This window comes from Neovison vison, chromosome 5, assembly GCF_020171115.1.
Source record: "Neovison vison isolate M4711 chromosome 5, ASM_NN_V1, whole genome shotgun sequence".
NCBI classification, from domain to species: domain Eukaryota; kingdom Metazoa; phylum Chordata; class Mammalia; order Carnivora; family Mustelidae; genus Neogale; species Neogale vison.
The window spans coordinates 110403184-110420886 of NC_058095.1; the positions used below are offsets into that span (position 1 = coordinate 110403184).

The 17703-nt window shown below is 46.6% G+C and overlaps 1 protein-coding gene across 2 annotated transcripts; it reads right to left on the bottom strand.

Annotated features, from left to right (window-relative positions):
* Positions 1-4345: 4345 nt before the first annotated feature.
* CBY2 (chibby family member 2) lies at positions 4346-16761 on the bottom strand. Of its 2 annotated transcripts, XM_044250674.1 has the most exons (3): positions 16687-16761; positions 16306-16386; positions 4346-5563 (listed from the first exon to the last, which is right to left on the bottom strand). In XM_044250674.1, the coding sequence occupies exons 1-3, from the start codon at positions 16759-16761 to the stop codon at positions 4346-4348; spliced, it is 1374 nt and encodes a 457-aa protein (XP_044106609.1). The 2 variants fall into 2 exon arrangements, with proteins under 2 accessions (XP_044106609.1, XP_044106610.1); XM_044250675.1 differs by lacking the exon at positions 16306-16386.
* Between the last annotated feature and the right edge of the window lie 942 nt (positions 16762-17703).

The window sequence follows — 17703 nt, forward strand, 5'->3', positions numbered from 1 at the left end:
TGAGTGGAGGAGAGGGAAAAGGCAAGGACAGCCCAATCATCGGCCACAACAAGTAACTTACAACCCAGCAATTCTACTTTACTCCACAGAGTGTTACGACGTGAGGACTGACCGGTGTCTGAAAAAGATTTGGACTGAATCTTGCCATGGTGTGAGGATTTCTGATGGAGAGCTCTGAGTCACCCCATCTGCAAAGAATAAAGGCAGGCTTAGAGAGAGAGAATGTCAAAAATTAAACAGCCACTTGTCTTGGCAGCATTAAAAATAATCTGTCACCTGCTCCTAACTTTGTTCTTGGTTACAAAGGCCATTGTGTGAGTGAACAAAGAGGGGAAGGAATTTGGAAAGAACTACTTACCCAGAGAAACCGATAAGAGCTCAGGCTGGAGGAGACTTGCATGTGAATGAGGAAGGGGGTGGGCAGCTCCAAACACAAACATTCTGTGGTCTGCAAACGGCTCAGGGGCTCAAAATCGCATTCATTGGAAGGAACATGGTTTCCAGCAGCTGTGTTGGTAGACCCAGAATATTCTGAAAATGATCTGGCCTTTCAGGAAGAGCCATCCCATCTGATGAATCAGAAATTCAACTCCATGGACAATAAGCTGATGGTGATTGAGGACTTCGGGTGTCCACGTTCCTCCATCACACACCTCGCCCTTATGCGCCCTCCTCTCAGCTGCTTCCCTGAAGTCACACTGGACTCCAGCAAGCATTCACCACAGGCAGACTGAGGTCACTCCGTTTTATGAAAAGTCCTTAGAAAGGGGGAGAGTTCAAGAATAGAATCTGAGCATTCAAAGCTGGCAAGATTTTCTTCAGAGTTGTTTTGATTTTGGTTCTTCACATTGGCTCTCTCTGCTAACCTCAGAATGACTGTCCTCACATAGGGGATTTTCCCATTGGAATTCCTTCCCTGCACTAATTCTGGCAAACTTCAGTTTCCATTAACTAGCCAGTCGTTGTAGGTTGTGAATATTCTCCATTTGACCTGACCCTTAATTAATGGGCGCTGCATAGTCCTAAGGACAGGATTGGTCAGTTGACCCCAGCTACCAAGGGCACCAGTTGGCCAGGCCAAGGGCCAAATGGCAGAGAAAGAATGCTTAGCTCTCTGAGGGCAAACCTTCCTTGCAAAGAGAAAATAGCCTCAGCCATTAGTGAGGGACTCAAGGAGGCAAACTAAGGAGGGAGCAGAGGTGTCTACAGGAAGTGCTCCTTGAAGAGTGAAATTCACTCTGTTCCACAAGAAGTTAGCTCCCACGGAATGTTAGCTAATCTGTCACAGATTGCACTACACAATGAAATGTTGTATTGAAGTAAATCTTCCCCACTCCATAAAAAATGACATTTTATGGCTTGTCTTGCTAATTTTTCACTCTCTTAGATTTGGCTTGACAGAGAAAGTTGACATTGTTAAGTAGTATTAAGTCCTCTGAGCTCCCTCAGCTGGCTAGAAAGCTCCCAACTGCTGATACATAGATTAATCCAAGTTAAAAATTTGTAACACAAACATGGGGAGAGCCTGCCTTTTGTCTTCTAGTTGTCTGAAATCACAGAAATCAATTTGGTTTCATCAAAAAAAATGAAGAAAAAATCCTACCCCCTGTGGTTATCACATTGACTTAAATGGAGTCCTGCATGACACATTTGCCAAATGGAGAAAAAAAAAACAACTGCCAAGGGCCTGAGGTCCAGTAGCAACAACTTCCTATTTCTCAGATTTGGGTGGCAACAGGGGAATGAATTACTGAGCCTCTGTGTGGACATCTGTCCCCTCTGTTCCTAAGTATAGACTAGAAATGTAGTCACCAATTGGTAAGAAAAAATACTCCTATCATCGTTTTCCCTCATTTGGGATCTCTGATGCTATTCCGGGTAGGACTCAACAACTTCCCAAATCTGGAAAATAGGCCCAAAAACCATTTTTAAACTTAACTTTTGGACACCAGCTTTACTTGGCAATGTGATCTAAAAGGAGCTTGAGATTTGCAGTCACGGAGTCTGTGTTGAAGTCCCAGTTTGGCTCTTACTAGCTGGCTAACCTCTCACAATTCTTGGCATCCCAGATTTTCTCGCTGGAGAAGCAACAGTACTGCTTGCCTCTCATTAACCAAAGATCACGGGGGTCACATCAAGTGCCAAGTACTGGGTAACTGCCTTTGACTCACCTTCTGGAGCTTACTCAAGGCTCGGAAATCTAGCTAGCATGAACAGCGAGTTAGGGAGTGAGGTTAGAGTCTCCAACTCCTGTCTGTCCCAACTGCAAAGTGGGTAAACTCCTCCTTTCCCTCACACATCTCTCCTGGTAGAGACCCACAGCGAGCGAGTGGAGCAGGATACTGAGAATCAGTCCACTTAGTTCAAGGACCACCAGCCTGGTTCCTCAACTTTGTTGCAGACTGGAACACCTGGGGAACTTTTAAACATGAAAAGTAAGGAATTTGAAAACAACTATTTACCCAGAGAAACTGATCACAGCTCAAGCTGGAGAAGACCTGCATGTGAATGAGGAAGGGGTTGGGCAGCTCCACAGACCAACATTCTGTGCACTACAAACAGCCCAGGGCTCAAAATCCCATTCATTAGAAAGAACACGGTTTCCAGCAGCAGCAACAGCAGCATTTTTCAAAGCCCCTGTGGTGGTTCCACTATACAGCAAGGTTTGGGAAACTCAGCCCAACTCCCTCTGTAGTCACCGAGGGGTTCCTTTCAACCTCTTGGTTCTACACTCTGTCCAACTTTTGAAATGGGAATCAAAGCCCAGAATTTTGAGCCTCCGTGCCTCCCTCCAGTAAGCCTGGCAGTCATCTGCCCCACCACTTATATCCAACTGGGAAATGTGAACCATGGACAAGCAGAGGGCAAGCACCTGGGAATAGGGATGTGATCCGAGCGCCGGGGAGAGCACAAGCACCCCTTCCCACACTGGGTGAACAGCAGGATAACATAAAAAGAGGTTTTGAGAGCAAATAAAATTGAGCTATTCTGAGTTTCCCAAAGTTAAGCAGATTTCTTCATTGCAGGACTTCTCAGATCCTTCAACTTGGAGTATGATTCTGAATCTGCCAGAGAGGATTGATTTTAACAATATTTCTCCCCACGGAAACCTTTATTTTCTCAGAGCATGTCAAGGACTGGTGTTTCCAAGAATATACTTTGAGAAACTTAGAGCAATGTTGGGGGTAAGGGACATTTGGCAATACCTGGAGACACCCTTGGTCGTCCCAGCTGGGGGTTGGGTAGCTGTTACTGGCATCCAGTGGACAAAGGCCAGAGGTGCTGATAAACATCCAACATGCAGGAAAGCCCCCCACAGCCTTGATTTACCCACGCTAAGTGTCATTAGCACTGCAATTGAAAAGCCCTAGCCTAGAGGAACTTCTTCTCCCACAGGCCACCATCCATGCCATAGCTTCCAAAATGGAAGATGATGAAAGAAAAAGACAGAAGAGAGAGCACAGAAGTAGGAGAAAAAAGAAGGAAAAATAGGATAAAATGAGAGAGAAAAACCAGACAAAAATGAAGGAAGAGACTGGGGTTGGGGGGCCGGGGTTGGGGAACGAAAGAAGGCAGATTCATTAACTGCCAAAACTTGGAAGAGACCAAGTTGTCCTTCAGCTGGGGAATGGATAAACAGTGGCACAGCCAGACAATGGAATACAACTCAGCACTAAAAAGAAATGAGCTATCAGGCCATGAAAAGACACAGAGGAAACCTACAAGCATATCACTAAGTGAAAAAAGCCAACCTGAAAAGGCTCCATACTGTGTGTTTCCAGTAGATGACATCTGGAGGAGGCAAAACTGTGGACACTGTAGGAAGCTCCGTGCTTGCCAGGGGCTTGGAGGGAGGGGAGAAGGATTTTTAGGGCAGTGAAAATGCACTTCTGCTATAATGGTGGACACGTGTCATGATACATTTGTGCAAACCCATGGAAGGCACAATACTGAGCAGGAACCCTAGCTGAAACTGAGAACCCCGGGCAATAACGGCATGCTGCCGTAGGCTCCTCGGCGGTGACACTGCCCCACTCTGGTGGGATCGCTGGGGAGGCCGTGCACACATGGGGACAGGGATCTATGGGAACAATCTGTACTGCTGGTTCCATTTCACTGTGAGCCCACAACTGCTGGAAAAGGGAAAAAAAGAAGCCAGAGAAGCACACTGATGATGTTAACTGGCCCCAGCCTCCTCGCGCCTTTATTACTTCCATGAGTTTTGGAAAGGTGGTGGTTCTGCTCCTCAGTGGACACGAGCTGGCGGCTGATGGTGAGGGAGATGGACAAAAGGCAGGTCGTCTTCTTTGGCCGAGCGCTCCGTGCCCCGTGCTCCTTGGAGGCTTCAGACCCTGCTGGGCTTCTTGGGGTCCTTGCTCTTGGCTGGCATGAAGGCATAGAGCTCCTCAATGAGCATCTCCATCCGGGCGGTGACCTCTGTCACCGTGTCAATGACCAGCTTCTGCTGCAGCTTCAGCTTGTTGTTCTCCCACAGGGCCTTGTTCTCTTCCTGGAAGATCCTGTGCTCCTCACGCAGCACGTGCAGGGCCCTGTTCTCCTCCTGCAGGAGCCGGTTCTCCTCGCGGAGGATCTGCAGGCTCTGGTTCTCCTCCCGCAGGGCCTGCAGTGCCTGGTTCATCTCTCTCAGCAGCTCCAGGGACTGGCCCCCGTCGGGCAGGCCGGAGGCAGCCTTAACCTCCTCGTCCCCGGAAGAGCCAGACAGGTTGCTGACCATCTGGCGCAGGACCCGGAGTGTCTTGGAGTCTTCCTGGGGGGTCGGGGACCCCTTGGACTCCTCAAAAGGGGAGGAGAGGCCTGTGCTCTGGTCTGGCAGCAGCCCGGGCACGTGGGGCTCCTCATGGGGCGAGGCGATGGGCTTGGCCTCCTCCCCGGGGCCCGCCTTCTCCTCCGTCTGGACCCAGTAGGCTTTCCTCTGTTCCAGCAGCAGCTGCAGGGCCCTGTTCTCCTCCCTGAGCAGCTGAAGGGTGCTGTTCTCCTTGCTGCGGTGCATTTGCAAGGCTGTGTCCTTCTTCACCACTTCCAGGGCCGCGGTGTCCTTGTGCAGCAGTGGCGAGGAGGCCCTGCTCTCATCCCGACCCAGCGTGGCCTTGTGCTCCTCCCAGAAGACCTGCAGGATCTTGTTCTCCTTGCGCAGTGTCTTGTTCTCCTCCCGCAGCGCCTTGTTCTCCTCCCGCAGCGCCTTGTTCTCCTCCTGCAGCAGGTACTCCTTGGCCAGCCTCTTGTGGTGCAGCTTGTGGTGGAAAGAGGAGGACGGAGAGAAGTAGGGGGACTGGAGGCGGCAGTTCTCGTTTACCCACCGCCCGTCCTGGAAGACAAACATCTCATCGCTGAGCTGTACCCGCGGGGGGTTGTAATCCAGCTCGAGGTCTGCCTGGGAGGTAGGGCGCTCCATGGGGTCCAAGGGCACCGAGGAGAAGCGATTCAGTGGGTAGGAGTGCTGGCTGACCACTCGGCGGCTCAGCCGGGGCAAGGCGGCCTGCCGGGCACAGCGCGGGGTGGGGTACAAGTTGTGGAGCCTCAGGAAAGGCTCGGCGGTGCCCCTCTGTGGGAGAGAACAGTGAAGACCAGAGTTAGTGAAGGAGCTGACACCCCGTCTGCCTCACATGGTAGCCCACAATTAGCTTAGTGTGATAATCCTGGTTGGCCACAGAAGACACTTCTACGTTGGGCCTCGGGGAGTCCTGTCAAGGAAATACAACGGATACTCATTTATTTGCAGTAGTTCTGTTCCGTAAAGTGACTGCAAACACCAAAGTCATGAATACCAAACCATTGCTCCTAGGAGAAATGGAGGGCTAGGTTCCTGCCAGCCCACGGTTCTGTTAACCGGTCAATACGTAACCTTGTATTATATGTGCTTCTGTTGAAGACATGTTTAGTATGGATTATTGATTCGTTAACATTGAACTTTCAGCCAACAGTGTGGTCTCTCATGCCTGAACAGAGCGTATCTAACCTGTGCTTTCTCCATAAGGCACTTCACACCTTCTTTCATTTAGGAATGCTAGACGACACTTCAATATACTGGGGGGCCATCTGAAACCATAAAATCACCCAAAAAAGCACAAAAATGTAAAAAATGTGGCGCTCCATAAACTGTACAAAGGACATCATTTTACAGTGTGGGAGCAGAAACAAGTGTCCTTATCTAGAATGTGCGCATCAGGGGGCTTAAGTTTTTTGTACCCTTGTGCATGTCTGTGAATGGTCAACAAAGTACCACAGGGGTTGATTGGGTGGTTACGGGTTTCAGTGAGTGGGCAAACACAAAAATAGGGAATTCAATAATATTTGCCATCACATATATATTGTGTAGGTTGAAGGCATTGACTTGGAGTCAACAAATATCGTGATTCCCAGCCCCGCTATTTTGTCAGTTACAAGAATATGACAAGTTATTTGCATTTCAGTTTCCACATTTTCAACTTGGGATAACTCTATCTACTGCCTTTTTTCACAGAGCTATTTTTTAGGATGAAAAGAGATGATGTATGAAAGCATGAAACGTGGGCTCTGGCACACTTCTGTCACCTTAGAGGAGGAACAAACACGCTTCTCAATTGACCCCTGCTGCAGATATGTACCCACAATGGGCACCGGCAGCAGGAATCACCCCAACAGACCCCCAAAGCACTGTGTCCAAAATGGCGGTGCTGTCCATCAACCTAGTCGGCTCCCCAGCCCCCTTCGGTCTCGTCCTTCAGTCTCAGCCACCCTGAGTCTGTCCTTCCAGCAGCCCCTTTCACATCTGCCAACAGTGTTAGACTCAAAGGAGAATCCAGCATGTAATTTTGGAAAAGAAGGGCACCATCACAGACATATCACTGAGCAGTGAGAGGTCAACATGTGGTAATGAAGACAGCAAAGGACACCAGGGAATTCACAAAGAGGAATTCATGATGGTGACCCATACATTTCAAGACCATCATATGTAAAAGGGGATCAGAGCCTCAGAGCTTAAATCCAATAAGCCAGTAGCTTTTACACTTTCCATTATAGAATAATCAGCTGAGTGTGTTTTAAAATGCAGATTTTTTTAAAGATTTTATTTATTTATTTGAGAGGGAGAGAGCATGAGTGGGGAGGGAGGGTGAGAGGGGAGGAAGAAGCAGACTCCCCACTGAACAGGGAACTGGATGTGAGGCTGGGATCACGACCTGAGCCAAAGGTAGACACTTAACCAACTGAGCCACCCACGTGCCCCTTAAATTCAGATTTCTGAGTTCTTTGCTTATAAGACTAATTTACTTAGTATGGGTCATGGTCCAGAAACCTGCATTTCCAACAAGTTCCCTCAGTAATTCTGGCTGCTGGGGGTTAGGACAGCTCTGAATCAGCTAGAATGTGCAGTTTGCCCAGATGGAGCTTACACCACGGTTAAAAGCCAAGGTGTTGAGACTGGGAGTCACAAGAATTCCCATCCTGGTTCTGTCGCTGATAGTGTGAAACTGGAAATTTTCACTCTCTATGAGACCCCAATTTTTTGCTAGTGAAAAAGAGAGAGCCAGACTCCCTGATCTTAAAGGCACCTTCAAGGGGGGCCTGGGTGTCTCAGTTGGTTGAGCATCCAGCTCTTGGTTTCCACTTAGGTTGTGATCTCATGGCTCATGGGATTGAGCCCCATGTCGGGCTCCTAAAGTCAGCCAGAATCTGCTTGAAGGTTCTCTCCCTCTGCCCGCACTCACACACACTGTCTCTCTCTGTCTACAATAAATATATAAATTTTTTTTTTTTTAAGAAAAAGACACCTCCCAACATTTAATCAATGAAATGTACCTGTAAAATGGAAATAAATACATATGCCTTGTATGGTACGCCACACCATTGTGAGGACTGAATGAGATAACGATTGCAAATGTGTTCTTAAAACTGCCAAGTGCCATGGAAATGTAAGGTATTGTTATCAAGAAAAGTAGGTTTCGCTAATGGAAGAATTCTGAGGTGTATTCAGAAAGTGGTGAACAGGTGGGAAGTGTCCTAGAGAAAAGACAACAGTTGCTGGGACGCCTGGGTGGTTCAGTTGGTTGGACGACTGCCTTCGGCTCAGGTCATGATCCCAGAGTCCCGGGATCGAGTCCCACATCAGGCTCCCAGCTCCATGGGGAGTCTGCTTCACTCTCTGACCTTCTCCTCGCTCATGCTCTCTCTCACTGTCTCTCAAATAAATAAATAAAATCTTAAAAAAAAAAAAAACAACAGTTGCAGTGATGAATTTAAATAAAAATAAGGATCATGATAGCTACTTCTAAATACAGCAAAAGCTTTCATCTTAAGTACATTGCAATGCCCTCCAAATATCAATTGCTCATTTCTTAGGTTATTTTCACAATTTTACAGATAGAAAACAAGTCAGGTTATCTGCATTATATATATGGGTATGGAGAGAAAATATAATTTGCACGGTCTATCATGTTGGCGTGAATTCTTTAAGACCCAAAGAGCTAGATAAATAGGAGGTTCAGTTCTATGCTATTAACTTTGCAATAAACACATGTCATTAACTTTATAAATATGTGCTTAATCTTCTAGATAGTGAGGGTCCAGGGGCATTGGGCAATCAGAACCTTATTTACTTTAAATAAATCCAGCCTCTATGGTTTTCACCTTTCTCAACTGGGAGAGTCTCTTTGCTCTTGTGGCTGAACCTGTGACCAGAATGAACTTCACTGTGGACAGCCCAGCCTACTTAAGGTCCCTTGGTCACAGTTTTCTGGGGAGACTAGCCACAATCACTAAGGAGCACGTCGTGAGAGGTCCTCTCCCTCCTTTGCAGGCCTCGATCCCAGCAAGGTCTCACTCTAGAAAACATTACTATGGAAATGGTGGCTTTAGTCAACAGTGTGGATCCCAATCTTGAGAAGAAAAAGAAGAAGGAAACAAATATTGAGCTTCCATTTTGTGCCATGCCTGTGGACTGAATTTAACCTTTGCAACCCTGACTTCATGAATTATTATGATCATTATTCCCATTTTACAGATGGAGAAGTAAACTCAGAGTCGAAGTTAAATAACCAGTGTAAGTTGCACCCGTTAAAGTCACCAACCCAGTCCCAGCTGCCTGAGCTTACTAGGTTGAAGCACACACCCAGGAAATCACCGTGTATTTAACAAAAGACTTGCAATAGTTAGGGGGTGAAAATAGTTTTGTGTTCATTTTGTATTATGGAAAACGTCAAACATACACAGAGAAAGAGAGAGAGAAGGGCCCAGTAAATGTCCATGTACCCCTCACCCAGCTTTAGCAGTTACCAAGTCCAGGCTACCCACATGCCTTTCAGCTGTACGGCCACCCAATGCCGCCACCACGCCCCTGCCACCGCGTTCTTTTAAAGCAAAGTGTAGACATCATGTCATTTTACCCATACATACATTGATGCATATCTTCTCAACAAAGCGTCAATATCATTAACAATGATCACTTCATATCGGCAAATACTAAATCAGTGTTCAAATTTCCCCAGTTGTCTTTTCTATTTTATGACTTTCATTTTTTTTAAGATTTTTTTTTTTTAATTTGACAGACAGACAGAGATCACAAATAGGCAGAGAGGCAGGCAAAGAGAGAGGAGGAAGCAGGCTCCCCATGGAGCAGAGAGCCTGGATGTGGGGCTCGACCCCAGGACACTGGGATCATGACCCAAGCTGAAGGCAGAGGCTTTAACCCACTGAGCCACCCGGGTGCCCCTGTGATTATTTCATTTCAGTCAGACATATGCAACTTGATCTAGCTAAACATCCAAAGAAAAATTAGTGCTTTCCACCGTTTATTACTGTTCAGAGTATCTGTGATGGTCTTTAAATCACCATATCCAGCTGCTTTGATTCTGCCTTGGTTACCCAAGGACCTTTTGACTGTCACCTCAGCAGAAATGCACTAAATAAAATCTTACCGGTGGGTGACAGATCCCTAGCCATGAATAATCTGAGTCCTTGGGCCCTAATCCTTATGTATGCCATCAGGTGACTTTGGGCATGTCCTCTCACCCTCTGACCTTGGTTTCCACATCTGTATAATGAGGGGTTAGTGACACGATCTCCAAATATTCTCTTGGTCTAACTTCCTCTGGTCTAATGGATCTATGTTTATAAGTGGGCACTACTATGGCCCTAGCAACCCTCTTTACTAATGTTAACATCCTATCCCCTCCTTTAAATGGCCACTGCTTCCCACACAGACTCTGTACCTTCCCAGTCACATGCCCACAGCACTTGATCCAGAAAATACTGACAGGCTCATAAGACCACTTTAATTCCTTCCCCAGAACCCAATGCTCCTCTTGTAACTAGTCCTATAACTTCCTTGCTGTTCCCAGACAGGTTCAAGGAGGAAGTCAAGTCCAGTGTTGCCTCATAGAACACAAAAACATTTTGGGGCGCCTGGGTGGCTCAGTTGGTTAAGCAATTGCCTTCAGCTCAGGTCATGATCCCGGAGTCCTAGGATCGAGTCCTACAGCAGGCTCCCTGCTCAGTAGGGAGTCTTCTTCTCCCTCTGACCTCTCCCCTCTCATTCTCTCTCTCTCTCTCTTTCATTCTCTGTTTCAAATAAATAAGATCTTTTAAAAAATTTTTTGAACTTTAAAGAACATAAGGGATTGTTTCATCAAACCCATAATCCTATGGATAGTATCAAGAGGCTAAAGTAAATCAGTTCCTTCTTCTGAAACTGAGATTTAAGGAAAAATGTCAAATATCCAGGCATTTCAGAGATGCCAGGAATCATGATTAAACTCTAAGATAAGACAAAATGTTAAGACAAATTCTTTCTTTCCCCAATGCCAATCAGACCTCACTGGACTTAATCCTTCAAGAAAGGCTCCTTCTTGGCTGTGCCTGGGTGGCTCAGTTGATTCAGCCTCTGTCTTTGGCTCAAGTCCCACATCAGGCTCCATGCTCATCAGGGAGCCTGCTTCTCCCTCTCCCTCTGTCCCTTCACCCTGACCCCCATTTATGCTCTCTCTCTCAAAATAAAAAAAAAATCTTTAAAAATTAAATTTAATAAGGATTTTAAAAAGAGAAAGAAAGAAAGGCTCCTTCTTGGCCTTATGAAAACTCCCCACCTTAAGTCTATTTCCACTTTGAATGTTCTTGGACTAATTCTTCCTTCACATTTATGTTGACAAATCAACTAACATTAATGTGGCATGTGGTCTCAGACCCTACCTCCAGGGAACTTTCAGTCAATTTGAAAATTCAATGAATAGCACCAATTATTGCGTGGTGCAAATGAGGGAGGTCAAAGAGCAGCAGGCATTAATGTAGATTCCTAGATATGGGGATGAGGGGACCAGGCATCACAAAACCCGAAAAGAGTCCTGGCTCTACACTGTATGAGGGCATGAACTTTACAGAATCATTTCTTTCTGTGTCTCCATTTCCAGGTCTAGAAAATGGAGATGCAAACATGACTCAGAGCCACCCCATATGTTCGTACAATGACCAAATTTAGAGAGTGCCAGTCACAGCTACTGTTGCAGTACACAACCTGTGCAACTATCCACCACAAGCTTACTAACATCCGCCCTCTTTCTTTCAGGGAGTTTGTTGTAGAGTTCAAAAATAAAAGGAGAAGGTGTGACATTTTGTTTATAGAGAGCTACAAAGATGATTACTGCAGATTCAGAAGAGAATGTGCTTAGATTTTCTTAGAGGAAGATTTATAGAACAAGAAAAGGGAACTAACATGCTGACTAATGACTATTATGTGATAATATACTAACTGATTTCCATATTCACATGCAATATCTTACAGAGAAAAACTATCAGGTTTTACCTAAGATTGCACAGCCAGCAAGGGGGAAGAACGAGGGTCTAAGATAGGATCTCTGCCTCCAACCACACGTTCACTCATGCTCTTCACAATGCCCAGAGAGTTTGTTTTGCATGTGTTGATATCATTCCTTCACAGTAGTTCTCTTTTGCCCTGTCCCATCTTCTCCCCAAATGGTAAACTACAGTTCTCTAAGGAAGTGAACTGTCCCTTAGTTAGTTAGTTAGTTAGTTAGTTAGTAAATTATAACATGCCTAGCACGCTTCACATACAGTGGAGGTATAATGAGTCCTTGCCAGTGAACTAATCAACCAAAATACACAGAAAGGTAAGGAAGAGATATCCAATTGAACGATGTGAAACCATTGAGGCTGTACCATCTATGGCCTACAAAAGCTGTGATTTCATATGTCTTCATATATTTAGTGGATTTCATGAAGTTATAGCTTCATTTCAATTCATATTTTTAAACTGCACAGCTGTAATTGTGTGGTGGAAAGTCTAGAGCAGTGGGCTTTCCCATGAGAATTCCACAAAACCCTAGGCCTATGTAATCCTTAAGCGAGGTTGCCCCTGCACCCATGCATGCTGGTTTTCATGTCCCCATCCAGAACCTATAACCCAGTGAGGGTAGAGGCCCCAAATTTCCGGCAGCTTTGGGCTCGTAAGTCCCATTTTTGAGCACTCTTGAGTCACTTCAATTCTCTAAATGCCACCACTGAAATGAACCTAAACATATAGTCACTCGGTCTACTTCCTGGGGTTGGGGCAAAAAGCCAAGAAAGTGGTAAGCGAGCAGTCATAAAGACCAAATAGATGACCAGTTCTGCTGGTAAAACACCATTGTTCCTGGCCTACAGTGCTATGGCAAATGCTAAATATAGTTATCTACCAAAGGGCTTTCCAAGGAGAGAGCATGTGAGGTCCAAAACTCCAGGACTTCTCAGGCTGTGTTTGAAGCCAGCCCCTTCTCAGTAGGCCTCTTCAGCCAGTGGTATCACTTCCTGGGCTAAATGAATCTGTCCTTGATGTCCTTGAGGCCCGATAGGACGTCTGGGCCTTTCAGGAGAGCTCCGAAAGTTTCTTCTAAGCCTGGGAGGTAGAGCTTATGGCAACATAATCCAAACCCCAGAACAGGCATGGCCCCCATTTCCCATAGAGGAAAGATTGTCTGTACCCTGATCTGTGGGAAATGCCCTCCTACACGGATAGAGACCCAGTAGAGGAAAGAGGGAAATCTTGGCTTCTTCATGAAAGGATGGATGACTGTGAGAATGGATGTGGGAAGGGGAATACCATTGACCATCACACCTTTCCATTATCTTGTTAGGAAGACAACCAAGAGCCTCTGCCCTCAGGAACACTGTGCTCACTGTTGTAACCTAAGATGCCGTGGTGTCAGTGATCCAGAGAGGGGAAAGACATTTCCCTTGCAGAGCCTGAATCCCCCCTGTGGATGGGAATCCCTCCTTAGCATCAGGCGTGGACCTCTCCCCAGCATCTCCTTTTTAAGTATAAGTGGTCTTGCAAGGAAAATGCTTGAAATCACCAACTACTGAGTGCCTTTGCCCATTGTCCTTGTGGCAAATGGAGAGCATGGAGGAAAAATGGTCAATGGGAAGGGGGAGGCAGGGCAAGGAACAAAGAGGAGGTGATAAGACCAAGGTCTCTTATGGGTACTGTGGAGTTTCTAAGGAACAGGACTCTCTTGAGTGGGACCTTCTGGGGTGGAGCTCTGAGGTTGGATGGAGTTCTGAGGTTGGTGGCCTGCTGTCTAAAGCATTTGGGAAGGACTGGACACTAAATACACGGGCTTAGCTGACATGCTCGAAAGTTCTCTCCACACCAGGAAAACTAGGGCTACACAGACCAGAGGAGATGTCCAAATGCCCCAGTAGACTCCAAACCTCTTGAACCAAGTTTTTTAAACACCTCCTTTCCCAACATTACGGAGGGCTACAATCAGAGAACATCAGCCGTCTAAGGTACTGTCCAGACAAGTAAAGCTGAGAGGCCCCAGGAAGCTGGAAGGAAGAACCGGGTATGCTACTAAATTTCAGATGAGGGAACAAGGCTGAGTCTCACCAGCCCACCGTTAAATTACTCAGTTGCCTAGTGCCATGATACAGCCAACGTTGGTTTTAATAAATGCTAACAGGTAAGAGGATAATTGGCAGGTCAGTGTGATTGATTCCAAGAGAATTATAAAATGAAGAGCAATAATGATAAAAATGTCACCATATGTGATAGTTTCGGGTAACTGTGCAACATAGGATCTCCTGATATCCTCCTCCTAGAAGTTACTCCAACTGTGAGAGAGGCAGGAAGTGTCAGCAGATCCCATAGCTTCTCATTCTTGAAAAACAAACCTGAACAAAGGAGAGTGAGAAGGGGAGGCCTGAGAGGGACCCTGGAGGGTGCTGTGGGAGCTCCGTCTGATCTGGACCCTTCGCTAAGGATCCCGCCGGAAACAGTGTCTCTGTGAGACTCACTGAGAGCACTCACTGGGGAGCGAAGGGATCCTGGGAGAACAGAAGGAACCAGGTCAGCGAACTGGGGCAGGAACAAACCTTGAGGGCTGCCAGGTGAATGCACTGCTGGAAAATAGATCAGAAAACACACATGTTTAATGTGAGAAGAAAAACTGAAAATCAGTAAGACCTGAGAAGACCTAAGGATGCTAACACAGTGAAGCACAGGCACGTGCCGGGTAGTTGAGAAGCCCAAGCTCGGCATGACGGGGGTGCTGGGAAGCCAGAGGCACTTTCTGGACACACGGGAACGGATGGGCTCGGTGCCAGAAAAAGCAGCACATGCAAATACATGCAAGGATTCGGAGAGAGGAGGTACTATTTCCTAAAGGCAAGAGAACAGAGGGAGCAGGGATGTGACACGGCCCCAGCAGGGGTGTAGTGGAGAGTGTGGGCGCGGGCCCTTCAGCTCTGCCCTTACTAGAGGGGCTGCTGGGTGTCCCAGTTCCCATGTCTCTACAGTCCCTACCTCACACTAGCATCACCAGGTCCTTCTGTGCAGGAAGTGTGGGGGCTGGGGGGCGGGGGGGCAGAGCCAGCTGCAGCCTTCTTAAAGCATTCCCCAGTTCCGTTCCCCTTCTCTCCTCCTCTGTGCTGGCCACCTACTGGGAGCTCAGCAGGGAGAGCTGTGTCAGGTGTAGACAGAAGACTTTTTCCAATCTCTTTCTCACAGGACCACTATTTCTAATCCTATTCCCTCCCCTATCCCCAGGCTGTCACCTTCTTCTTGTCCCTTAGTGATGCCAAGATTGATCTTTGTGGGCTATGAACAAACCATAGGAGCAGCACCCCCCCCACAGGGGAGTAATGGCCTGCAGAATGACACGGCATTTCAGAGGCAAAAATCAGACCTAAAAAGAAGGTTCCTAGAGCTGTAGGGTCCCTGTAGGCAAGCCCTCCTGTCCAACCATCAGGATAAAGTCAGCTTATGTGCTAGGCTTCGGGAGCTGAAACAGATGAAGTGGCTGCTTGTTGCAAAGTTACAAGGATGATGTGAAAAGAAAGAGCCAGAATGTTCTGGGGTCCTGTTTTTCCCTCCTGCTGAACATACTTGCCGAGATTGTTACACTTATCTCCACCTATCAAAAGAATGCTGAAGGTCTTCTTTGTAATCTTGTTCTTCAGAAAATCCTTAAGAGCAGACTTTAGAAAACACATGAATAATTTGATTATATATATTATATACCATTATGTAGTTATATACTATATATGGAGATATATTTAAATATACATGTTAGCATAAATGAATATGTATATAAAGGAGGCCCACAGGCACTCCATCCTGTTCCTACACAACCTCATATCTAGATTTCAAGTAGTTACCTCTGCACTGGATTCCTCCAGCCTACATTTCAACCCCTCTGGCTGCACGGCCATGATCTTCCAACAGGGCCTTACGTGCCTCTGGAGAAGCAAGGCTACCTCCTTTGTGACATAGCCGTGGGAGGAACAATCCAGTCAGGAGAACCCCACCAAGGAAATGGCTGCTTAGGAGACCTGAGGAGAAGACCTGACACTCTGCACCCCGTCCAGACCTCATCCGTTCACCAGACTCCCTTCCAAGTCCCCCTTGCACCCTTCTCTTTGGTAAACAGCTGGCCTCAATTCTCTTGGCACCTCCAAGTCACCTGGTACCTTTTGGTCCAGGCCTTCAGCTTTCTATTCATGGATTCAGCCGTCTGCATTTGGTTCCAGGTCCCAGTTCTAATTCTCCCCCAGAAATCTGGAGTGGTTGTCCAACAGCAAGAACCAAGACCAAAGTCTGGGAAGAGTGGTTTATTTCAGAGGGTCATAGAAACTTTAAGTGGTATGAGGGCCAGAAGGTCTTACCAGGTCACCAGACCCACCTTCCTGCTTTGTAGGATGACAAACCCAAGTCCCATGGTAGCTAAGTGAACTCTGCTCATTCTACAGTATCTTACAGTTTTAAAAGAAGAGGGTTATTTGGGCTATAAGGAAGCTAACCTCTTCTGTGATTTTCCATACCTGAGGCAGAACCACATTGATTGGGATTTCTAGGCTTTCAGGTCTGGTATCTCTTTTTCTTGTAATATTTGGCCTCGAGTGCTGTGGAAAAGAGAAAATAAGACGATTTCTGCTTCCCAGTCCATCCTCTGAGCCTCAATTACTCAACTTGAAAAAAAAGAATTTCTACTCACTTAACCCCTCTTGTCAACTATGTACGGTATGAAAATCTGAGTCTGAGAATGTGAAGATGGCATGTGACAAGATGCTTCTCTCTGGACAGAAATTTAGACATCTATTATAGTTGGTGTAAAAACCTTCTAGAAAGTCCTTGGAACAGAGATACCCATACCTACTATCTTTTCTAAGATTATTACTTTTAGCTCAAGGAAAAAGCCATACCAGTGTTAGGTGCCAGGTATAGGTCCTATGCAGGAGTTGGTCACCAAAACACTCAGAACATTCCAGAGGTGACATCACAAAACAATATGGTGTTTTTCAGGGCTCATGGTCTCTCTGAGCATCACAGGTGGGAATGAGGCATCTGACCATTAGGAAGAGTTCACCCTGGTTGTGTCTACCTGTCCAGTCATGGTCAGTGTGACACACAATAACTCAAACATTAGCCCCTGTTTGGTCATCCTTGCTGCTATTCCCATCCTCATGGCTGGCTGGCCTGAGATCCCTGTCCTCTCTCTAGAGCTAGCATCATCTACTTGGAGTTGTATCACTCAAGAAGGAAGAAACCCAAACTGAACTCATTCCAGACCAAGAGAAGATATGGAGTCTGAGATATTTTCTGACACCAACAAATCCTCCAGTTCTCTGAGGCCAACTGGATGGCCTCATTCAATTCTGACACACTCTATCTGGACTTGGTGTCAGGTCAGCTAAGTTTAAGGGCTCAGTCCCTCAAGACTGTCTCCACCTCAGACACTAGTCACAAGTCCCAGGCCACCAGTGTTTCTGACTGACCAGCTATGAATTAGGGGTTCCCCCAAACCCATCCTCAGCTTTAATAACTTGCTAGGACCGCTAACAAAACACAGGAAAACACCTTACTTACAATTAGTCTTATTATAAAAGACACAACTCAGAAACAGCCCAATGGAAGATGCTTAGGGCAAGGAATGGGGAGAGAAGAACATGGAGCTTCCACATCCTCACAGAATATACCCCCCCCTCCCAGCTTCTCCATGTGTTCACCAACACAGAAGTTCTCCTAACCCTATCACTCGAGGGTTTTTATGGAGGTTTCATAAGTCATTGGCCATTGGTGATGGAAAATTTCCAGCGCAAACCTTTCCCTTCCCAGAGGTGGATGGGTAGGATGCTGAAAGTTCCAACCCTCTAATCACATGGTGATTCCTCCCACAACCAGTGCCCATCCAAAAGCCATCTACAGGCCACCAAGAGTCA

What these genes read in the sequence shown, in the direction of transcription:
- CBY2 (XM_044250674.1), bottom strand. Translation starts at nt 16,761, where the DNA reads ATGTCACCTCTGGAATGTTCTGAGTGTTTTGGTGACCAACTCCTGCAT. An exon ending in ATACCTGGCACCTAACACTG is followed by an intron (nt 16,387 to 16,686) that starts GTATGGCTTTTT and finishes TCTTTTCCACAG; the next exon opens with CACTCGAGGCCAAATATTAC. An exon ending in TCAATGTGGTTCTGCCTCAG is followed by an intron (nt 5,564 to 16,305) that starts GTATGGAAAATC and finishes TCTCTCCCACAG; the next exon opens with AGGGGCACCGCCGAGCCTTT.